At 38.9% G+C, this 21,319-nt stretch overlaps 1 protein-coding gene across 3 annotated transcripts in view; it reads right to left on the reverse strand.

The window, feature by feature from the left end:
* Positions 1–21,319, reverse strand: part of SAMD13 (sterile alpha motif domain containing 13) — a 52,713-nt gene that overhangs the window by 16,521 nt on the left and 14,873 nt on the right. For all 3 annotated transcript variants that reach the window (XM_014539246.1, XM_014539245.1, XM_014539247.1), the window contains exon 3: positions 2,637–2,748. In XM_014539246.1, coding sequence (XP_014394732.1) covers positions 2,637–2,748 — 112 coding nt within the window. The remainder of the gene's footprint in view (positions 1–2,636; positions 2,749–21,319) is intronic.

The raw sequence follows: 21,319 nt of genomic DNA on the forward strand, positions 1-21,319 counted from the left end.
AATCTGGGACATATGCCTCTGAGAAAGTCTGAGTAGAAGCTTACTCTGAAAAATGCTTTTGGGCAGCAGGGAATCTGGCCAAGAGACCTTTTTTAGCTAAGTCCTTTTTTTGTTAATCTTTTGCAATATTGTTCAAATTTACTCAACTACAATGATACAAGTGGACTTTCTACCATTACAAACCAAAATAATTTATGTTCCAGTTGACCAGTCTTTCACTTTCCAACCTGAGCTATTTTCCCCACAATTTTATGATAAAAACTTCAAACATAAAGAAAAGTTGCATGTATATTATAATGAACATCCATATTCTCACCACCTAGATTTATAATTAACATTTTCTCTACTTACTACCCATCTACTCATCCCTCTCTCCAATTGTCAATTCATATTTTGACACATTTCAAAGTAAGTTATATACATCAATAAGTTGTAAACTAAATACTTCAGTTTGTATGCCATTAATTTTTGAATTTTTCAAATAATTCTTTTCCTTTTGAGGTGATGTAATGCACAAATCTGAATCATTTGTATATACTTATGCATATGCAGTGACAATGCATAAACCTATAACCTAAACTCTGTCAAGACATAGAAACTGTCATCACCCAGAAAGTTCCCTCATGCTCCATCCGTCATTCTACTCTCCCACCTATCCAGAGGCAACCATGGTTCTGATTTTTTTCTACCACTGACCCATTTTCCAGTTTCAGCCTTTATCTAAATGAAACTGCTATGGCCTGAATGTTTGTGCCCTCTCCCCCCCACCCCAATTCATATGTTAAAACCTAGTCCCTATGAGGTAATAGGGATATTAGTAATGATATTAATAGGTGGGGCCTTTGAGAGGTGACAGGTCATGAGGGCAGAGTCCTCATGAATGGGATTACTGTTCTTATAAAGGAGGTGAAAGAGAGCTCTCACTCCGTCCTCCCTATGAGAACATAGCAATGCTCACTGTCAGGAAGTGAGCATTCACCAGACACAAAATCTGCAGCCGCCTTAATCTTGGACTTCCCAGCCTCCAGAACTGTGAGAAATAAATATTTGTTGTTTATAAGCCACCCCATTTATTGTATTTTTGTTATAGCAGTACAGACAGACTGAGACAGGAACCATTCAGTATGAACTCTTTTGTGTAAGGCTTCTCTCACTCAGCATAATCTTTTGAGACTCACCCAAACTTATATTCATCAGTAGTTCATTCCTTTGATTACTGAGTAGTATGCTATTGTATGACTATAGAGTTTGTATATGCATTATCTTATTAATGGCACTTCAGTTTCCAGTTTAGACTATTATAAATAAATCTACTAAGAACAATTTTGTACAAATAGTTTGTGGACATATGTTTTCATTTCTTTCTGGTAAATAGGAATGAAACTGCTGGGTTATGGCATAGATGTATGAGTGTTTATGTTACACTCCCACCGACAATGTGACAGAGTGTGGTTACTCCACATCCTCACCAACATTTGGGTTTATCAATCTTTCTAATTTTAGTTATTCTGGTGGGTGTGAAGCGACTCAACCTGCTATTTGGGCAAATGTCCCAAATTAAAAAAAAAAATAGGGATCAGCTTAAAAGAAATACTGGTTGAGGAAAATCTATGGGTTGGCATATATGATATTAAAAAAGTTCAACTATCCAAACCCAACTTGAAAGAATAAGAAAGGGCTAAAAGAATATGGAAGAAGCAGGCAGACACATTCTTCAGTTCATAATATTCTCGATTATATTATATTATAAGATTTAATGCTGGGAAAATGGCAGCCTTTGTTGATAGGGAGATAGCTGGCCCGGTGTGGACCACAACCTGCTTCCCCAATTTGCTTCCTCTTGGCAAAGCCCCTCGAGCACTATTCCTACAGATCTGAAAAATAGGGCCAGGGATCACCCAGACCATCAGGAGGGACCGCTGCTTCTCTCTCTTTCTTCCCAATACCAACCCTGGACCTAAGGGAAGGGAATTAACATTTGGGGGCATCGACACTGTTAGAGCCTATCCTAGGCCCTGTGCACACATTGTCCTTGAATCCTCACACCACCCCCATCAAGTGAGGCATTGATAGCTTCATGTTGTAGATGTGAAGCCAAGACTTAGAGATGTAGTAACTTGCCTGGGTTACACAGTGTGAGAAGAACCAGGATTTAAATAAATCCTCTGCTCTTTCCACTCTACTTTGCTAAGCACTGGAAAGCAAATTGGAGGGGGTTATTAAGATCAGTTGGTGCAAAGGCCACTAGTAGATAGGGCTGCATGTCTCTGTCAGATTTGTCTCTCCTTTTTCATTCTTTTCTGTTTTTTGCTTTCTAGTGTGTTTGTGTTGGAGGTAGGGCTGATGCATCTTTCAGAATATACAGATGTAAATGAGCTTTAACCCTCCTCTCTGCAGCTGTGAGTGTCTCAGGGCCTGAGTGTTCCTCTTGCACTTTTAGCTTGTCACTTTTTTTCTGCCCTTTCCCACCCTCCTGGAGTTGTTAAGGCCTGGTATGATTAGGGCTTGGTATGGAGGACACGCAGAGAGCCTACGGATCCCTCACTACTCTCTGGTCCTCTTCCTCCTCACTTCCTTCTGCTTCTGTGGGAAGGGAGGTAATTGTATTCATCATGTGTTTCTCTAGACACAGTTACCTGTTCTTGAAAAGCATTAGCTTGTTCCTCAAATCCTGCTGTCCGGAAGTAATTGACGACATCCACCACGGCCCAGTCTGCAGGATCGGGTGGTCTCCCGTTATCCAGGGAACTGCAAAACACAAATCCAGACTGCTGTCAGGGCACAACATGCCAGCGTGGAGCCAGGCTCAGGACTCAGCCTCCCAATAGCAGGCCCAGCCAGCTCTTCCCTGGAGGCCCAGATCCCAATTCACCTCCCTCAGGACCACAGTCATGCTTGTGTTTCTTGGGTTCAGAAGATCATTCCTCTCACTGGCTCGGTCACTGCTTTCCTAATACACCATTAGACTTTCAATATAAAGCATATCCTCATGTACTGTTTTTTAATCCAGAGCTATAAAGAGTGGTCCAGTGATTCTGGCAGCCCACAGCCTGAGTCAAGAACACCAGAACCTTTATAAAGTAGCACTAACGTGCCTGTCTTTTTCCATCTCCTACCACCTTCCTCATCCCCCTTCCCTGTGAAACTGCAGGGCTAATGCCATTTACCGGTCTGCCATGCCCTTTTACAGCTCTGGGACTTTACACATGCTGTTCCAGCCACTTAAATGCCCCTCCCCATTTGTTTCTACTTGGCAAAACCCACCATTCTTTCCTAGTTCATCCCACTTCAAATGCTTCCTCCTCTGTGAGGCCTTTTCTTATTCTACCAGGGGATTGTTTTAGCTATGACCTCCTCTGCATTCAAGAACTCTGTTCAAACTCCCCTGGTATCACTTCCCATGCTGGAGTATACTCTCTGCTTATCCAACAGTCTCCCACCAGGACAAGAGATGTGGGCTAGAGACACACATTTGGACCTAGACCATTTCTGACTTTATTGTTCCTAGTGTCAAGTGCGAAGTTAGGAACTCAATCAATGTTCAAGTGCCTAGATAGATCAAGTAATTGTTTTCGAGGGTTGGTGGGTGAGCTGCTGGGCTGGATTTAAAAAAAATTTATATATATATATATTGATTTCAGAGAGAGGAAGGAAGAGGGAGAGAGAGAGAATCATTGATCAGCTGCCGCCTGCACCCCCCCTACTGGGAATTGAGCCCGCAACCTGGGCATGTGCCCTGACCAGGAATCAAACCATGACCTCTTGGTTTATAGGTCAATGCTCAACCACTGAGCTACACTGGCTGGACTGGACTGGATTTAAAGAGGAGGGACAGGAGAATTGGAATAGAGAAAGAATGGCAGGGACCTTCAGTTACTGTGACTCTGCCTCACTTCTCTTTGGGGAGTATTTGTCTGATATCGCTACTCCTCATCCAAGATGATTCTTCCAAAGTAAGCATCCAATCACACTGTTCCTGCTTAAAATCCTCCAAAGACTTCCCACTGCCTTTAAGATAAATTCCAAATAGATTAACTTGGCTTAGGAAAGCCTTCAGTACAGAGCTCCTGCTGACTCTCCAGCTAGGAACACACTGGTGAGTAAACAGACATGGTGCTTGCTCTGTGGACCTTCAGTCCAGTGGGGAAGACACTGATCAGTAACCATACAATTTAACGTGCAGCTGCACACTGTGGTCAGTTTAAGGGGTCAGGGAGGCTTTTCTGTGAAAGATTCTTTTGAGGCATGGTCTAGAAAGCAGCCAGAAATTAACCAGATGAAAAAGTCAGGAAAAAGATTATTCCAGGCTCTTTAAGAGGAATATACACTACAAGGGAGCTATGTAAGTCCTGGAGGCCACATTGAGGATTCTGGATTTTTGTGCACCAGCAATGGGGACTTGTTAAATGGGCTTATGCAAAGGGCATGACCTAGTAAGATTCACATTTTGAAGAGCATTGGAGAGGAGCCAGAAGGAAAGAAGGGGTGCCAGTGAGAGGTCTATTGGAGTCACCAGAACAGGAGATCATGGTGACCAAGACTAGAGCAGTGGCTATAGAAAAGGAGAAGTGTGCAGATTTAAGATATATTTAAGCAATAAAATTAGCATGACTTGGTGGTGGACTAAACATTGAGAATGAAGGAAATGTAACTGGATGAATGGTTACTTCACTTAGATAACACCCTCAGGGTTAGTTGGATGCACTGAATTTAGGGTACCATATATAGTCAAGTAGAGATTTAATGTGGGACATGAGTCTGGAGCTCAAAGCAGCTGAGTGGGCTAGAGGTACACATTTGCAAGGGAGAAGCATTTAGATCAGCAGTTCTCAACCTGTGGGTCGAGACCCCTTTGGGGGTCGAGTGACCCTTTCACAGGGGTCGCCTAAGACCATCAGAAAACACATATATAATTACATATTGTTTTTGTGATTAATCACTATGCTTTAATTATGTTCAATTTGTAACAATGAAAATACATCCTGCATATCAGATATTTACATTATGATTCATAACAGTAGCAAAATTACAGTTATGAAGTAGCAAAGAAAATAATTTTATGGTTGGGGGTCACCACAACATGAGGAACTGTATTAAAGGGTTGCGGCATTAGGAAGGTTTAGAACCACTGATTTAGATGGTAATTGAAACCTTGTAGAGGATAAGAGAAGTGGACCTGGAACTAAACCTGGGGACGTTCAACATTTAGTGAAAGTTGAAAAGATTCATATTACTTTAATGGAAATCAAACATCCAAACTTCCAAAAATCCAGGGTCTAGCTGTACCTCTGCTTCCCTTTAAGCACAATGTTTTCCTCATGGTAGGAACTTAAAATATTTGATGAAAAAAACAAACTTCTGTCCTAGCTAAAGAAAAGGGAGTCATTAATAATGGCACTTGTGATCAATGATTTATCACCACAGCACTTAATTTTAAACCATTTAAAGTGAATGTTTATAGTTAGAGGTGTCTTCTATTTGGGGGTTAGGGACTGTGAATCCATAATCAATGCATGCCCATGCACACATACACTTGTGGACATGCATGCTCACACGTGTACACACACACACACATACATACATCTTTTCTACTATTAAAGAGGCAATCTACATAGGGAAAAACCTGCTTTACACCATAACATTGTCAAACATTAATTATGTATTTTAATATCAAAGCTACATAGGTTTTAAAAACATTATACACGTGCTGGGATTTTCTACCATTAACATAGCAACACTGGGGACTCTCTTTGAGGCACCATTTTCCTTCTCTTGCTTAAGGCAGGCTTGAAGAATGTTTGGAAAGGAGTTCATTGTTCTAACAAACCTTTTAAGTCTTCTAATCAGCTCACTTTCTAGCAGTGAGCACAGAGTCCCATCCGATACACTTTTAAGTGCCACAGAAAACATCTGAATTCACTCTCTCTGTGGATGGTTTCAATTAACTATAAAGAATAGTTATCTAATTACAATAACAAAGTCTGCTACATTCTAATTTTAGGGTGGGAGGCTTTCCTGATTCTTATTCTGCTGGGATATGACATCATCTCATCCATAATTCTGAAATATTCTTGAGTACTAGCAATGCAGCAGAGAATAAGAACTTGGCAAAACTGTTGGCAGTGTATCATGAAGAACAGGAGCAGTGGGAACTGGGTGCTCTCTCATTCTTAGGGTGGGGGATTCCACGCAGAAGAAAGAAGGAGTTAGAAACCAATCGATGCTTTTAATAAGTAATCCACCTAAACTTAAGACTGATAGCTCCCTGCCCCCCAAAAATAACTTAGAAGAGAAATCACCATGTTGGACTATTCACATCCTGAAGGGAGAAACCTGTCTATCTTCATCTCTGTAGCTCTCAGCACCTGTAGCACAGGTCTGATGGTACATAATCAATACACAGCAAAGATCTGTTACATTAATAGACTTGCAACCAAAGAGCACTTAAGAGTCTAAAATACCCTTTTCACTCATTACTTATTATCAGCCTGCCAGCGGCTTGTGAACTGGCTACTGTATCCTGTTTTTAGGAAACTAAGGCTCAGAAAAGTTAAGACACTCGCCCAAAATCACAGAGTAGACAGAGCTAAGATTGGATTCCCTATGTGCTTGCCTCCAAATCTATGCTTTTCTACTCTTCTTATTCACTGATACAACAAATATTTACTAAAAGTCTTCTCAGTACTGTGCTGGATGCAGGGCTACGGAGATAGGAATGCATAGGCAGGCCCTTCCCTCAAGCAGCTGGCAATCTGGGGAGAGGAAGCTGGCAGGTGAACAGTGAACTCTAAGTCATTCTAGCACTGAGGGGTGAGCAGGTGCCATTGAGGATGCATGCACTGGAGGGCCCATATAGTTTTTTCCGACCAGGACACTTGAAGATTTTCAAAGGCTATTTTGAAGGTTATCTATTGCTCCAAACACCCTAAATTAGGCCCTGAGAGGGGAGGCTTGCACACGCAGATACATGCAGGCACACATGGTCACTTCACAAGCATGTCAAACTTGGGGCCAGCGGGCCGCAGGCCGCATTTATTTAAAGGAGGCATGTGGCCCACTGGCCGCAAGTTTGACATGCTTGTGAGCGTGCTGAATGATTTCACTAGGCCCTTCCAACAGTTTTAAGGAGAAAACTGGAGATGATCCAAGGCAACATGATGGCAGGCTTGGCGAGGCCAGAGTGCCCGGGCTGGGAAAATAATGAGAACACTGCAGAGGAGAGATTTCAGTGTCACTTTTCCCCACTGGGAAAGCCACACTTCTCCTCAAGGACTGCTGTTTGTGGCCAAACTGGGACACTTTGTTTCCTTTTAAATGGGCCATTCTCTCCACATCTTTTCTTATAACTTGTGCATATCAAATTCCAGAAGGAATTTAAGGGTGCTGTTTAAAACACCTCCCAAATCGTGGTTCCCATTGTGGCTGCTAATTTTGCACTGATGAAATGAGATGGCAGATATAAAAGTACTGTTATCATTTAATATTTATTATTCACTAGCGTCATAGCAAAATGTTTCTTAGAATACAATGTATTAAGGTGATCAACTCCTGAATACTTTTCCAGGAATTTTATCTTATTATAAAAAAATAGCAAAAAATGTGGGCAAAATTTGTCTACAATCCCATCACGTAATCAAATCAATGTATCCATTTAGCCCACTCACCTTTTGGTCCCTGTGGATATGGTTAGGTACATCATGGATTGATAAAAATTATATCATGTGTGAATAAGTCACACTGGGAAATGATTATCCCTTAATTAAACAATCACCTCACTTTTAAAGAGAGCTAGAGAGACATCACCCTGGGAACAGAAATGCAATAAATAACAAATTTGGCAGATATGTGCAGATTGGGACCTTATAATGAGCGTTTTCATGTTCCCACATTATAATTTTAAGTGCTGGTAGCAGTAGTCTCTGTTTCCTCTTTATTTATTAGTGAAGGCATATGGAAAATAGTTGAAACTCTTTCTCTGAATCTAGTATGTGTATATGTTACAGTACATAATGGAATTATAGAGTTTGAAGGTTGCTCAGACCAAGAGAAAACTGGATAAATACAATCCATATGTGATTCAAAATCCCATTATACTCAGTAATTGCATTTGTGCTTTAAAGTTCAGAGCAAAAGTTACTTTAGACACTGGTTAATATATTATGGTGATATATATATATCACATTACTCTTCTTATAAAGCTAATTCTCTATGTTACTTAAATTTCCACTCAGAAATGCACTCTAACTTTGTACTGCCTTGACCTTTATAACTTACTTTCAAAATTAAATTAGCTTACTCTTTGCCTGTCTTAAAATAACCTCTGGCTAAAAGCAATATAATTCTGATTGTAATAAATTAATATTGATCTCTTTGCCTATGACATATCTCAAAATGTAGCAACTAAATGAGCTTTAGCTTTATCTCCTTTCCTTTCTCCCTCTCCCTTCATCCTAACAAGCAGGGATCTGGCTACAAGGCAGGCAGGCCCCAAAAGAGAATGATTCAAAGGTTCTTGACAGGCCACTTTTTATTTTTAAATATTCAGATAAATAAACATTGACTGCATTTAGCTGCAGCATACCCAAGCAATGAAAACATTGAAAAGGCAATTCTTCAAGCCTTCTGTATATTTCAAATTCTTTAGCTTGGTATTCAGGGATTTGATTCAGACATAACTTTCCAGGCTCATTTCCCATCCCAAGTATGTACCGAAATCCAACTGAGAAAAATCCTGGACTTTCTATGGCCCCCACTTTGGTCATGCCACTCAAAGCTCGTCTGTTCAACTTCCAGGGATTAGCACCTTACTTGTTTTTAAAAGGTACTGGTTCGCCCAGCCTGGGTGGCTCAGTGGTCGAGTGTAGACCTATGAATCAATCACGGCACATACTTGGGTTGCGGGCTCAGTCCCCAGGAGGGGGTGTGCAGGAGGCAGCCAATCAATGATTCTCTCTCATCATCAATGCTTTTATCTCTCTCTCTTCCTCTCTGAAATCAATAAAAACATATTTTTTTAAAAAAGGTACTGGTTCAATGTCCCCATAGGAATATCCCCAGTCAATCTTGTATTCCAATTACTCTTTACCTTTAACCTGCCTATTATGAGCCAGTCACTTGATGAGTCTCAGAAACATTCCAGCAAAGAGGAAAGTCTCAAGTCAGCTGCGTGATAAAGAGGATCATGTTCATTCCCTGCCTTATTCCAAAAAGCGGTGAAGGAGCAGGAGGAAGAGACAGGTGGAGGAAGGGCACAGAGGTAGAAGTCATCACGGCAATGTGAGTCAGGCCGTGCTCCGTGTGGGGATGAGAGGCTTTGGAGGCCTGGATCTGCAGCAATGCCAGGAGCAGGTCCCAAGGACAGAGGGGTGACTCCCTGCATCATTTCTTTCCACTATAACAGGTCTCTTCCCTCAGGCTGACGGCTTTCCTCTCAAGTGGCATAACACACTGTCCTTGGATAGGTCTGCTGGGAATGTCTCCCCAACACCCTACCCCATCTTTCTGAAAAGAAAGGATCGTACAGCCGCCTCTTTTCCCACCTGTTCTTAACTTTCTAGTGCAAATGAAGGCCTCTGAACTTGTGTAAATAAGGACACTCCTCTCAAGAGGACTCAATGAACTTCCAGTTTTTATTCACTATCAGATACAATTTATGCCAAGATTCTTGCTAAACACAAACATATGAATGTTTCATATCCCAAGCATTAATACTAAAGACAATTATGTAAAGACTAGAGGCTCAGTGCATGAAATTCATGCACGGGTAGGGTCCCTAGGCCTGGCTGGTGATCAGAACTGATCTGTGGGGTGACCGGCAGGGCAATCAGGGGCCCCCCACTGGCACCCACCTTGGCCAGCCTGGCGCTACCTGTTCGCTGGCCCTGTCCCCTACCACTGCTGCTGGTCGTCTCTCTCTGTGGGATAACCGGCGGGGCGATCAGGAAGTCCCTGCTGGCACCCGCCTTGGCTGGCCTGAGGCCTGAGGGCTGGGGGCAGCTCCTGTGTTGAGCATCTGCCCCCTGGTGGTCAGTGCGTATCATAGCGACCGGTCGTTCTGCTGGTCGGTCTATTTGCATATTAGGCTTTTATTATATAGGGTTGCCCGAAGAACTTCCCCTCCCTGCTCTGAGCCACAGCACAGTGGCACCATCCCAGAGGACTTAGTGTGGCTTCATTGCTTAGACAAACTCAGTTTTCTTTCTGTAAAGGTAGAAACTAAGATAGCACACCAGAAACTAAGTAGAAAACAGCAACCATTCAAGACTACTATTGTATAAAAGATAAATGATGCAGGTTTGTGAATTCTGTTGGCTTTGATGGAAGCTCCTGTTATTTTCATACTTAAAATATGACATTATGCTTAGCTGACTGTAGTTTTATGCATTTTACACTTTTGAAATGTTTAATGTATACTTCTTTAAGACAGTTATTTGCAATGGACATACTGGTATAAATCAAAATAGTAAACACAATTCTTAATTCAAGTTATAATTTGATTTAGGGAATAATCAAACATTTATCATAAGACAATATGATAAGACTGAATGTGCAGTCCCCTCTCCAATCCCTATGTTGAAGCCCTAACCATCAACGTGATTATATTTGGAGATAGGGCTGTTAGGAAATGGGACAATTAAGGTTAAATGAGGACATAAGGGTGGGGTCCTAATTCAGTAGGCTTTGTGGTCATGTAAGAGCCACATGCATGCACTGAGGAAAGTTGGTGTGAGGACATAGTGAGAAGGTGGCCATCTGCAAGCCAGGAGGAGCACTCTCTCCAGGAGCTGAATCAGCCAGCATCTTGATCTGAACCTTGCCAGCCTCCAGAACTCAGAAATAATTTCTGTTGTTTAGGCCACCCATTCTATGGTATTTTGTTATGACAGACCAAGCTGACTAATACACCATATATCCGAATGAAGAGCCAGCCATAAATTATTAAGGAATAAATTTTAGCTTCACGAAGAAAACTAAAACTGTACCAGTTACAAGTATCACTGTTAACTCCATATATATCTGTATTCAAGAAATATAGCACTCTAACTTGTCCCACCAAACATATCTGCAGAAGGGTTACATCAGATCCTCATTGGAAAGGTCATTTTTCAGGTTTAAATTAGTGGCTCAGCTTTCCTCCCCTCCCCTCCCTTCCCCTCCCCTCTTCTCCCTCTCCTCCCTTCCTCTCTTCCCCTCCCCTCTTCTCTCTCTCCTCCATTCCATCTGTTAAGAAGTATTTGGTATTTAGCCACTTCAAATGTCTTAGGAGTTTTATTTTGTTTTTCTCTGGAAAGAACAGCATCCCAGGAACCATCACTCACTGCATTCAGGTAGAGTGGGGCAGGCAGTGTAGTTGTGGGGTCTGGGAAAGGTAGACAGAACAGATGAGAGGGGTAGGATTGGGAGATTGTATCTCAGAACTACCTAGCAAACTAGGTACAATCCCTCATTGCTTTCAAAGAATATACATCTAAGGACTGCTGATTATGTATGTGATACCACAAAAGGACAGGATTAAGAGTAAATGAATGAAAGCTAGAGCCAGTGATCAGACACACAAGTGCTTCTATCAGTTTCCTCTTCCTCTTTCCTTAAGGAGCCAGGCAAAGCTTCCAGGCAAATTACCAAATAACCCATGAGGTTATTTATTCAATCCTAGAGCAATTGCTTGCCACACAAATGGAGAGCTGACTGATGTGTAGATTTCTGTACATGTGAACATTGTTAGATTGTAATGAAGTAAGTAATAGTAGCCATTGTTATTGTTATATGAAAAGTCTCTTGATGATAATTCTACATTGAAATCAGAGTTTTGGAATTTTAGCATACCAATAATAAATTCTAACTTGACCGTAACATTTTACTCTTACCTTCATCTCCTAATCCTCTAAATTCATGTGGGCAAAAATGATAATTTATTTAACTTAATACTTAGCTTAATAAATGGTGTTGGAAAAACTGTACAACCACATGAAAAATAATGAAACTGGACCATTACCTTATACCATACATGAAAATTAACTCAATATTGATTAAAAATTTGAACATAAGACCTGAAATTATAAAATTCCTTGAAGAAAACATAAGCAATAAGCTCCTTGACGTTGATCTTGGTGATGATATTTTGGATCTGACTCCAAATGCAAAGGCAACAACAAAAAAAAATAAACAAGTAGGACTACATCCTATATCAAACCAAAAAGCTTTGGCAAAGTAAAGGAAACCATCAACAAAATGAAAAGTCAACCTGCACCCTCTCACAATCCGGGACCCCTCAGGGGATGTCGGAGAGCTGGTTTCAGCCCAATCCCGCAGGCCAGGCAGAGGAACCCCACTGGTGCATGAATTCGTGCACCGGGCCTCTAGTATTTAATAATAAGCAGCAACAAAAGCAAAAAATCATGAAAATATTCATAGCACAATTTCCTGAGCTGTTAACAACATGAGGTTTAGCAGTAAACTGACTCATACACATGCATTCTCTCCTTTGTCATCAGACAGATGCGTGACTGATCACACAGGTTATCAGCATGAAAGGATTGTCAGGTCATGAACCGAAGTTTTGTTAGACAACTGAGACATTTTTCCATCAAAAACCGAATTGTTTGAGGTGGGAGACATTTGAGAACTGAGGTTTGACTGTAATACTATATTATATATTTGAAAGTGGCTGAGGAAAAAAAATTGTAACTCTGTATGGTGACAGATCATGGTAAACATTTCACAATATATACAAATAATGAATCATTATGTTGTACATCTGAAACAAATGTTATATGTCAATTATATCTCAATTTTTTAAAAAGCTAATAGCATAATATTAAAGCAAGTTTAAAACATTATAACCTTCATTACTAAGAAAAGTTATCACTTTACTAATTATAAAAGAAATGTTAGTTCTAAAATTTCTATGTACCCATGTAACGTTATAATGTGTTTGATGCAAACAGCAAAAGTTATAAGGATCTCTCTATGTTGTAATTGGAAATTAAGTTGACATTCTTCCTATTTTAAATATGATAAAATGTTTTTTAGTTAAAATAAGTTTAAACAAATTTTAAGATTTTTAAAAAGAGGTATACTCCTGATGCAGAATCAAAAGGTGATGCACTAGAAATTAGCACTAACAATAAAGAGAGAAGAGTGAGTGAAAGCATATTGGAAATTTCATGATGAATAGCAATTGCAATTTGTTGGAGCAGAACAAAAGGAAAAAAAAGCTGTTTGTTATGTAAAAAATGGTAAAGAAAAAAATGGAAAATATTGAGAGACATTTTCAGCATATATAGTGAATTTTGGTAACTTTTTTTCTCAACAATCAAAAAGGAACTGATGAAGTCAAGTTGCGTGAAATAAAAATTTAATGCCCCACAAAACATTCTGAAGTGGTTTTTAAAGAATCCAAGCTTACAAATTTGTCCAGCTATAAACAGATTGGTTTCTGGCATAAAAAAAGAAAATAGTTTTTTTGACGGATATGTGGTTACATTCAGATTTGTTACAATATTATGAGGAAAGACTAAAAAGGTACTTCACAAAAAATGAAAGGTTCTTTCATCAAACCGCAAAAAAATTGTGTGAAGAATATAAGATTTACTTAACATTATCTAATATCAATTGATTTTCAAAATTTGAAAAACACACTCCCGTGGTCCCTCCCCCTGGCTGGCCAGTCCCCTGATAGGCCTTGATCACTGGCCAGGCCAAGGGACCCCCCACCAGTGCACAAATTCGTGCACCAGACCTCTAGTGTGTATATATGTAGATAGATAGATACAAGAGTATTTGTACTGAAACTGTCTAGAAGAATATATCCCCAACTATTAAAATGGCTCCCTCTTAGTCATTTATTTTTCAATTTAATAAGCACTCATGAACCCACCAGGCAAAATGAATGCTAGAATCTTGACAATAACTAACCCAGCCCCACTCCCCTGACCCAAAATCATCCTCATCCTCAATCTTATACTCATGTAACCCTCCTCTTGATGTATGTGTGCAAGGTTCTCTTGGCTACATATCTGTGCAATATGGTAGCAACTAATCACACAAACCAAAAAGCTTTGGCAAAGTAAAGGAAACCATCAACAAAATGAAAAGTCAACCTGCACCCTCTCACAATCCGGGACCCCTCAGGGGATGTCGGAGAGCTGGTTTCAGCCCAATCCCGCAGGCCAGGCAGAGGAACCCCACTGGTGCATGAATTCGTGCACCGGGCCTCTAGTATTTAATAATAAGCAGCAACAAAAGCAAAAAATCATGAAAATATTCATAGCACAATTTCCTGAGCTGTTAACAACATGAGGTTTAGCAGTAAACTGACTCATACACATGCATTCTCTCCTTTGTCATCAGACAGATGCGTGACTGATCACACAGGTTATCAGCATGAAAGGATTGTCAGGTCATGAACCGAAGTTTTGTTAGACAACTGAGACATTTTTCCATCAAAAACCGAATTGTTTGAGGTGGGAGACATTTGAGAACTGAGGTTTGACTGTAATACTATATTATATATTTGAAAGTGGCTGAGGAAAAAAAATTGTAACTCTGTATGGTGACAGATCATGGTAAACATTTCACAATATATACAAATAATGAATCATTATGTTGTACATCTGAAACAAATGTTATATGTCAATTATATCTCAATTTTTTAAAAAGCTAATAGCATAATATTAAAGCAAGTTTAAAACATTATAACCTTCATTACTAAGAAAAGTTATCACTTTACTAATTATAAAAGAAATGTTAGTTCTAAAATTTAAAAAAAAATCTTTCATAATGAAACAACACACTGAGCACAAAGACAGAGAAAGACAGTGGGATACACATGTAACAAAAGGCATGACATTAATAAGAAATAGATTCTTTTGAAAGTCCTTGCTAAACTGTCGTTGTGAACTTTCTATTGCAGTAGAGCTTCTCCACTGAGGGGTAAGGGGCTTGGTGGTGGGGAGATAAACTGCTTCCTGTTGAAAAGGGAAGAAGGAAAAAAAGACCAATTGATGAAAAAGAGAGTAAGATTAAGTGAATGTAAAAAACTGACACTGAATACTTGTGATTTATACAGATATAAATATACATGTAAAATACCTAGAATTGTTTTCAAAATTTAGTAAAAATTCTAACATGGATCTAAGTATGGCCAAACATAGATTAATGATAAGAGTGTCAAGTACCAAGGTTTATGATTAATTCAAAATTTGTGCATCTGAAATCCACCAAAAAACACTATAATTCCATTTGTTCAATAAAAGCTTATTTATGTGTTCTTCGAATATATGTGTATTTTGTGAATGTACTACATATGAATACATGTGCATATATGTGTACACTGTTGTGTGACTATCTATATATATATAAAAGCCTAAGCGACCATTATGACTGAATGACTGGAACAACCAGAATGACTGGTCGACCAGTTGCTATGATGCACACTGACCACCAGGGAGCAGACGCTCCACACAGGAGCTGCCCCCTGGTGATCAGTGCGCTCCCACAGCCAAACTCCCGTGGTCCCTCCCCCTGGCTGGCCAGTCCCCTGATAGGCCTTGATCACTGGCCAGGCCAAGGGACCCCCCACCAGTGCACAAATTCGTGCACCAGACCTCTAGTGTGTATATATGTAGATAGATAGATACAAGAGTATTTGTACTGAAACTGTCTAGAAGAATATATCCCCAACTATTAAAATGGCTCCCTCTTAGTCATTTATTTTTCAATTTAATAAGCACTCATGAACCCACCAGGCAAAATGAATGCTAGAATCTTGACAATAACTAACCCAGCCCCACTCCCCTGACCCAAAATCATCCTCATCCTCAATCTTATACTCATGTAACCCTCCTCTTGATGTATGTGTGCAAGGTTCTCTTGGCTACATATCTGTGCAATATGGTAGCAACTAATCACATGTGGCTATTAAACATTCAAAATCTGACTGAGGAACTGAATTTTTAATTTTATTTAATTTGAGTTAGTTTCAATTTAAGAAATTGAACTGGTACAAAATATGTTTCTGTTAAAAGCAACTTCATTGTTTTGGTGTGACATTTCACTTTAAACGTTGCATCACTTAGGATACTATTATTAAATTGAAGTTCTCTTATCAGATGCCTGTGTCCTCTCTAGCATTACACATATATACATGGCCAACCTAGTTGGTGTCAACAGATTGATTCAGTTTAAATGAATTTTCCTATGTACCCATGTAACGTTATAATGTGTTTGATGCAAACAGCAAAAGTTATAAGGATCTCTCTATGTTGTAATTGGAAATTAAGTTGACATTCTTCCTATTTTAAATATGATAAAATGTTTTTTAGTTAAAATAAGTTTAAACAAATTTTAAGATTTTTAAAAAGAGGTATACTCCTGATGCAGAATCAAAAGGTGATGCACTAGAAATTAGCACTAACAATAAAGAGAGAAGAGTGAGTGAAAGCATATTGGAAATTTCATGATGAATAGCAATTGCAATTTGTTGGAGCAGAACAAAAGGGGAAAAAAAGCTGTTTGTTATGTAAAAAATGGTAAAGAAAAAAATGGAAAATATTGAGAGACATTTTCAGCATATATAGTGAATTTTGGTAACTTTTTTTCTCAACAATCAAAAAGGAACTGATGAAGTCAAGTTGCGTGAAATAAAAATTTAATGCCCCACAAAACATTCTGAAGTGGTTTTTAAAGAATCCAAGCTTACAAATTTGTCCAGCTATAAACAGATTGGTTTCTGGCATAAAAAAAGAAAATAGTTTTTTTGACGGATATGTGGTTACATTCAGATTTGTTACAATATTATGAGGAAAGACTAAAAAGGTACTTCACAAAAAATGAAAGGTTCTTTCATCAAACAGCAAAAAAATTGTGTGAAGTAAGATTTACTAACATTATCTAATATCAATTGATTTTCAAAATTTGAAAAACACAATTCCTTTTCTTTAGTTTTAGATGAATAGTACAGCATAAAAGACACTGCTCAAATAACTTGGAGTGTGCTTTGTCTCAAAAGACTCCCAAATTTATGAAGAAATTATGTCAATTTATGGCCTGAAAAATCAAACTCATAGTTTAAATATTTTCAAATCTTTTACATCTAAGAAGAACTTTAGCTAGATTGGCAAAAATTAAATTCTATCCCAATGGATGGAACTTCAGCCACATTAGGTAAGAAATAAAATCTGGATTTAATGTAATTTTAAAACAAGTGACTTATGTTTTTCTTATTGCTTCATTCTACTGTATGATATTCATGTTCAATTTTCAAAACAGACTTGTGAAAAGTGTCATAGATACTATTGTTAAATGAGTCAGTGTATATTTGACAATGCTATGGATGAATGCCAGATAATGTAACTCCTAAAAGAAATAGAATACAATAAATGTAATAGTCTGAGTTCTTTGTCAATGATTGTTGGACAAGTCATGGAAGAATTTTGCAAAGACCCATTGTACCGTTAAGTCCAATTCAAGACTTTATTAAAACAAAAGAAATACTTGCCAAATATTCAATAATTAAAGAAAAAAATGCCAGAGTAATTTATATTTTCTCATTGATATCAGACTACGTATAAATGATCTAACTTGAAGCTAATTTGTGATCTATTTAAACAGGCACAAAATATTGTATGGAAATGGAAACTTTACAGAATACAACACAAATAATTTCACACATTTTTCTAACATAAATCAATTTTTTAAAAATTAAAGAATGATTTATTGATATTGACAAACTTATAGTTGCTTATAAATTTTTACAATACCCCTTTAATTCTATAACAATATATATTTTTTAAATATATTTTTATTGATTTTACAGAGAGGAAGGGAGAGGGATAGAGAGTTAGAAACATTGATGAGACAGAAACATCAATCAGCTGCCTCCTGCATGTCCCCTACTGGGGAATCGAGCCGACAACCAAGGTACATGCCCTTGACCAAAATAGAACCCAGGACCATTCAGTCTGCATGGCCCTTTATCCAATGAGCCATACTGGTTAGGATCTATGATAATAATATTAACATATGAATTAGTATATTTAACTTGGATAGGAGTAGTTTTGAAACTGATAATGCGTTTGCTTCAAAGTCAAATTAGATAGTTTATAAAAGAAGAAACAGTTGTGTCAATGTGTATGCATATATTAAAAGAAAATAACATTTTGGTACTTGATTCCTTTATTGAAATTTTTAAGTATGCTTGGAATTATTGGGGTATGTGATTCTACTTTTTCAATTAATTTTATTAAGTCTAATACAGATCAAAAACTGCTAATAAAAAAATTATAACCAAATTGAGAAATACTCTAAGTATAAAATATACAATGGATTTAGAAAATTTAGTATAGAAATGTAAACTATTTTATTAATAATACTAGAGGCCCAATGCATGAAATTCGTGCAAGGGGCTCGGCCCTCACAGCCCCAGCTTCATCTGGAAAGTCATCTGGATGGTCGTTCTGCTATTTGGTCTAATTAGCATATTAGCTCTTTATTATATAGGATACTATGTTGGTTACATGTTAAAATAATATTTTGGATATTTTGAGTCAAATGTAAAATATATTAATTTCATCTGTTTAAATATGACTACTAGATAATTTTAAATTACATATGTGGCTCAAGTGTTATTTCTATTTAGCAGCACTAGTATGTATCCAGAAATAGAATGGTTGAGTTACAAAATATTTGATTTTTCAATACTTGAAGATAATATGAAATTTTTTTCCAAAGTTGCTGTACCAGTTTAAACTCTCATCGCCACTATATCCTATAAATCCATATCCCAATGATTGGTATAGTCAGATACTAAAATTTTTGCCAAGTGAATGGGCATATTACTGTAATACTGATATTTTCTTGGTCAATAAAGATATTGAACACCTCTTCATATGTTAATTTGTCATATTATTTCCCCTTCTGTGGAATGTTTGCTCATATTTTGGTAACTTTTTTTTGGAAAAATCATTATTATTTTTTAATTACAGTTGACATATAATATCATATTAGTTTCAGATGTACACCCCAGTGATTAGACATTATATAAATCATTAAGTGATCTAGTACCCATTAGACCCCATACATAGCTATTAGGATATTATTGACTATATACTAGAAGCCCAGTGCACGAAATTTGTGCACGGTGGAGGGGTGGAGGGAGGGATCCCTCAGCCTGGCCTGCACGCTCTCCAATCTGGGACCCCTCTCAATCCTGGACTGCTGTCTCTTAACTGCTCACCTGCCTGCCTGCCTGATCGCCCCTAACTGCTCCCCTGCCAGCCTGATTGCCCCTAACCGCCTCTGCCTTGGACCCTGCCACCATGGCTTTGTCCAGAAGGAGGACTGGATGACTGGAAGATGTTGGGTTGACTCAGTCTAATTAGCATATTACCCTTTTATTAGTATGGATTCCTTTTGCTGTACTATATATCCCCATGACTATTCTGACACAACCAATGTGTACTTCTTAATCCCTTCACCCTTTTCATCCAATCCTCCAACTCCCTTCCATCCGCCAACCATCAACATGTTCTCTGTATCTATGAATCTGTTTCTGTTCTGTTTCTTTGTTTGTTTTGTTTTTTAGACTCATCGATAGATATGTATTTATTGCCATCTTATGGTTCATATTTTTTCCTTCTCCTTCTTCTTTCTTCTTCATGAAGACCCTTTAACACTTCATGTAATACTGATTTGGTTGTGATAAATTCCTTTAGCGTTTTACATGGCCTTATATTCCAAATGATAGCTTTGCTGGGTAGATTAATCTTGATTTTAGGTCCTTGATTTTCATCACTTTGAGTACTTTTTGCCAGTCCCCTCTGTCCTGCAAAGTTCCTGTTGAGAAATCAGCTGACAGTCTTATGGGAGCTCCCTTGTGGGTAACTAACTACTTTTCTCTTGCTGCTTTTACATTTCTCTCTTTATCTATAACCTTTGGCATTTTCATTATGATATGTTTTGATATGGGACTCTTTGGGTTAATCTTGTTTTGGATTCTGCACTTCCTGGACTTGTATATCTATTTCCTTCACCAAGTTAGGAAAGTTTTGTCATTATTTTTCAAATAGGTTTTCAATCTCTTGCTCTCCCTCTTCTCTTTCTGGCAACTCTTTGATGTGAATGTTGGTATGCTTGAAGATGTCCCAGAGGCTCCTTACACTTAGGGGGAGGACTCATCAAATGAATAATGACCTCTGCCAGTACTTTTGTCTAAGAGAAAGCTGCCTCACACATAACTCTCACCCTCATGCCAGACAATTCAGTTCTTCCCTTTATGTCTCTGGCACCTTTTGCGCTGTGATCCCAGTACTGAAGCTAAAAGGGAGTGAGTCAAAGTAAGTCCATGTGAGGGCCCTTTAAGAAGAACTACCTGGGACTCCAGTAGCCTTCCATCTCAGCCCCAATTCCCGATGGTTTTTACAGCCAGAAGTTATGGGGACTTCTCTTCCCAACACTGGAATCCTGGACTTGGGGGTCTGGTATGAGGCTGGGACTCTCTTGCTCCTCAGGTGGAATCTCCGCAGCTGAGATATCCCTCCTGATTTTTATCCAACACATGTGGGTGTGGCACCAGCCAATTCTGTGTCTCCGCCCCTCCTACCAGTCTCAACCTGGCTTCTTCATTTTCATTATTTTTATTTTGCTAATCCTCACCCAAGGATATATTTCCATTAATTTTTAGAGAGAGTGGAAGGGAGAGATTCAGATTAGGTACTCGAGGTGTGCTCCCCACTACCGATGTGAGCTGTATAGCCTCCTATTGTAGTTGAGCCTGATTTACTATTGGCACATCAATGGGAGAGATAAACTCCAGGCCAATCATCTGCAAGGACTTGCTGCAACCACCAACCACAGAGGTGGATCAGCTGTGCAAGGGCCCCACCACAGAACAGGACTTACTTCAGCCAGGTTCTGGTGCTGATATAGTCTGCCCCTTGAATGTGTCCCTGGGGAGGTGGTTTGGTAGTGCTAAAATATGATCAGAAGCTGATCACTAGGTATGCTGACTCTGGAGCCTCCCTGGAGGTTCAAGTCAAGGTCAGCTACCACCTATGTTCCGTCCAGGGCATCCCATCATGAGCTACAAAGTGATCTGCAAATGGCTGCTATTTGTGCTGGGCCTGGAGGTGCTGAGACTAGGCCAAGCTACAAACCATGGGCAGCTGTTGCTAGTGCTGGGCCTTGGCCTACTTAGCAAGAGATATGGGGCACTCTGAGGCCAGATGCTGCTTGTTTGAGAGATTTTAGGAAAGTTTGAAGTGTGAGTCAAGACAGGCTATTACTATGGAAAAGCCACTGGAAACAGCTTGGGTGGGTG

The sequence above is a fragment of the Myotis brandtii genome, unplaced genomic scaffold (assembly GCF_000412655.1).
Source record: "Myotis brandtii unplaced genomic scaffold, ASM41265v1 scaffold21, whole genome shotgun sequence".
Lineage (NCBI taxonomy): Eukaryota > Metazoa > Chordata > Mammalia > Chiroptera > Vespertilionidae > Myotis > Myotis brandtii.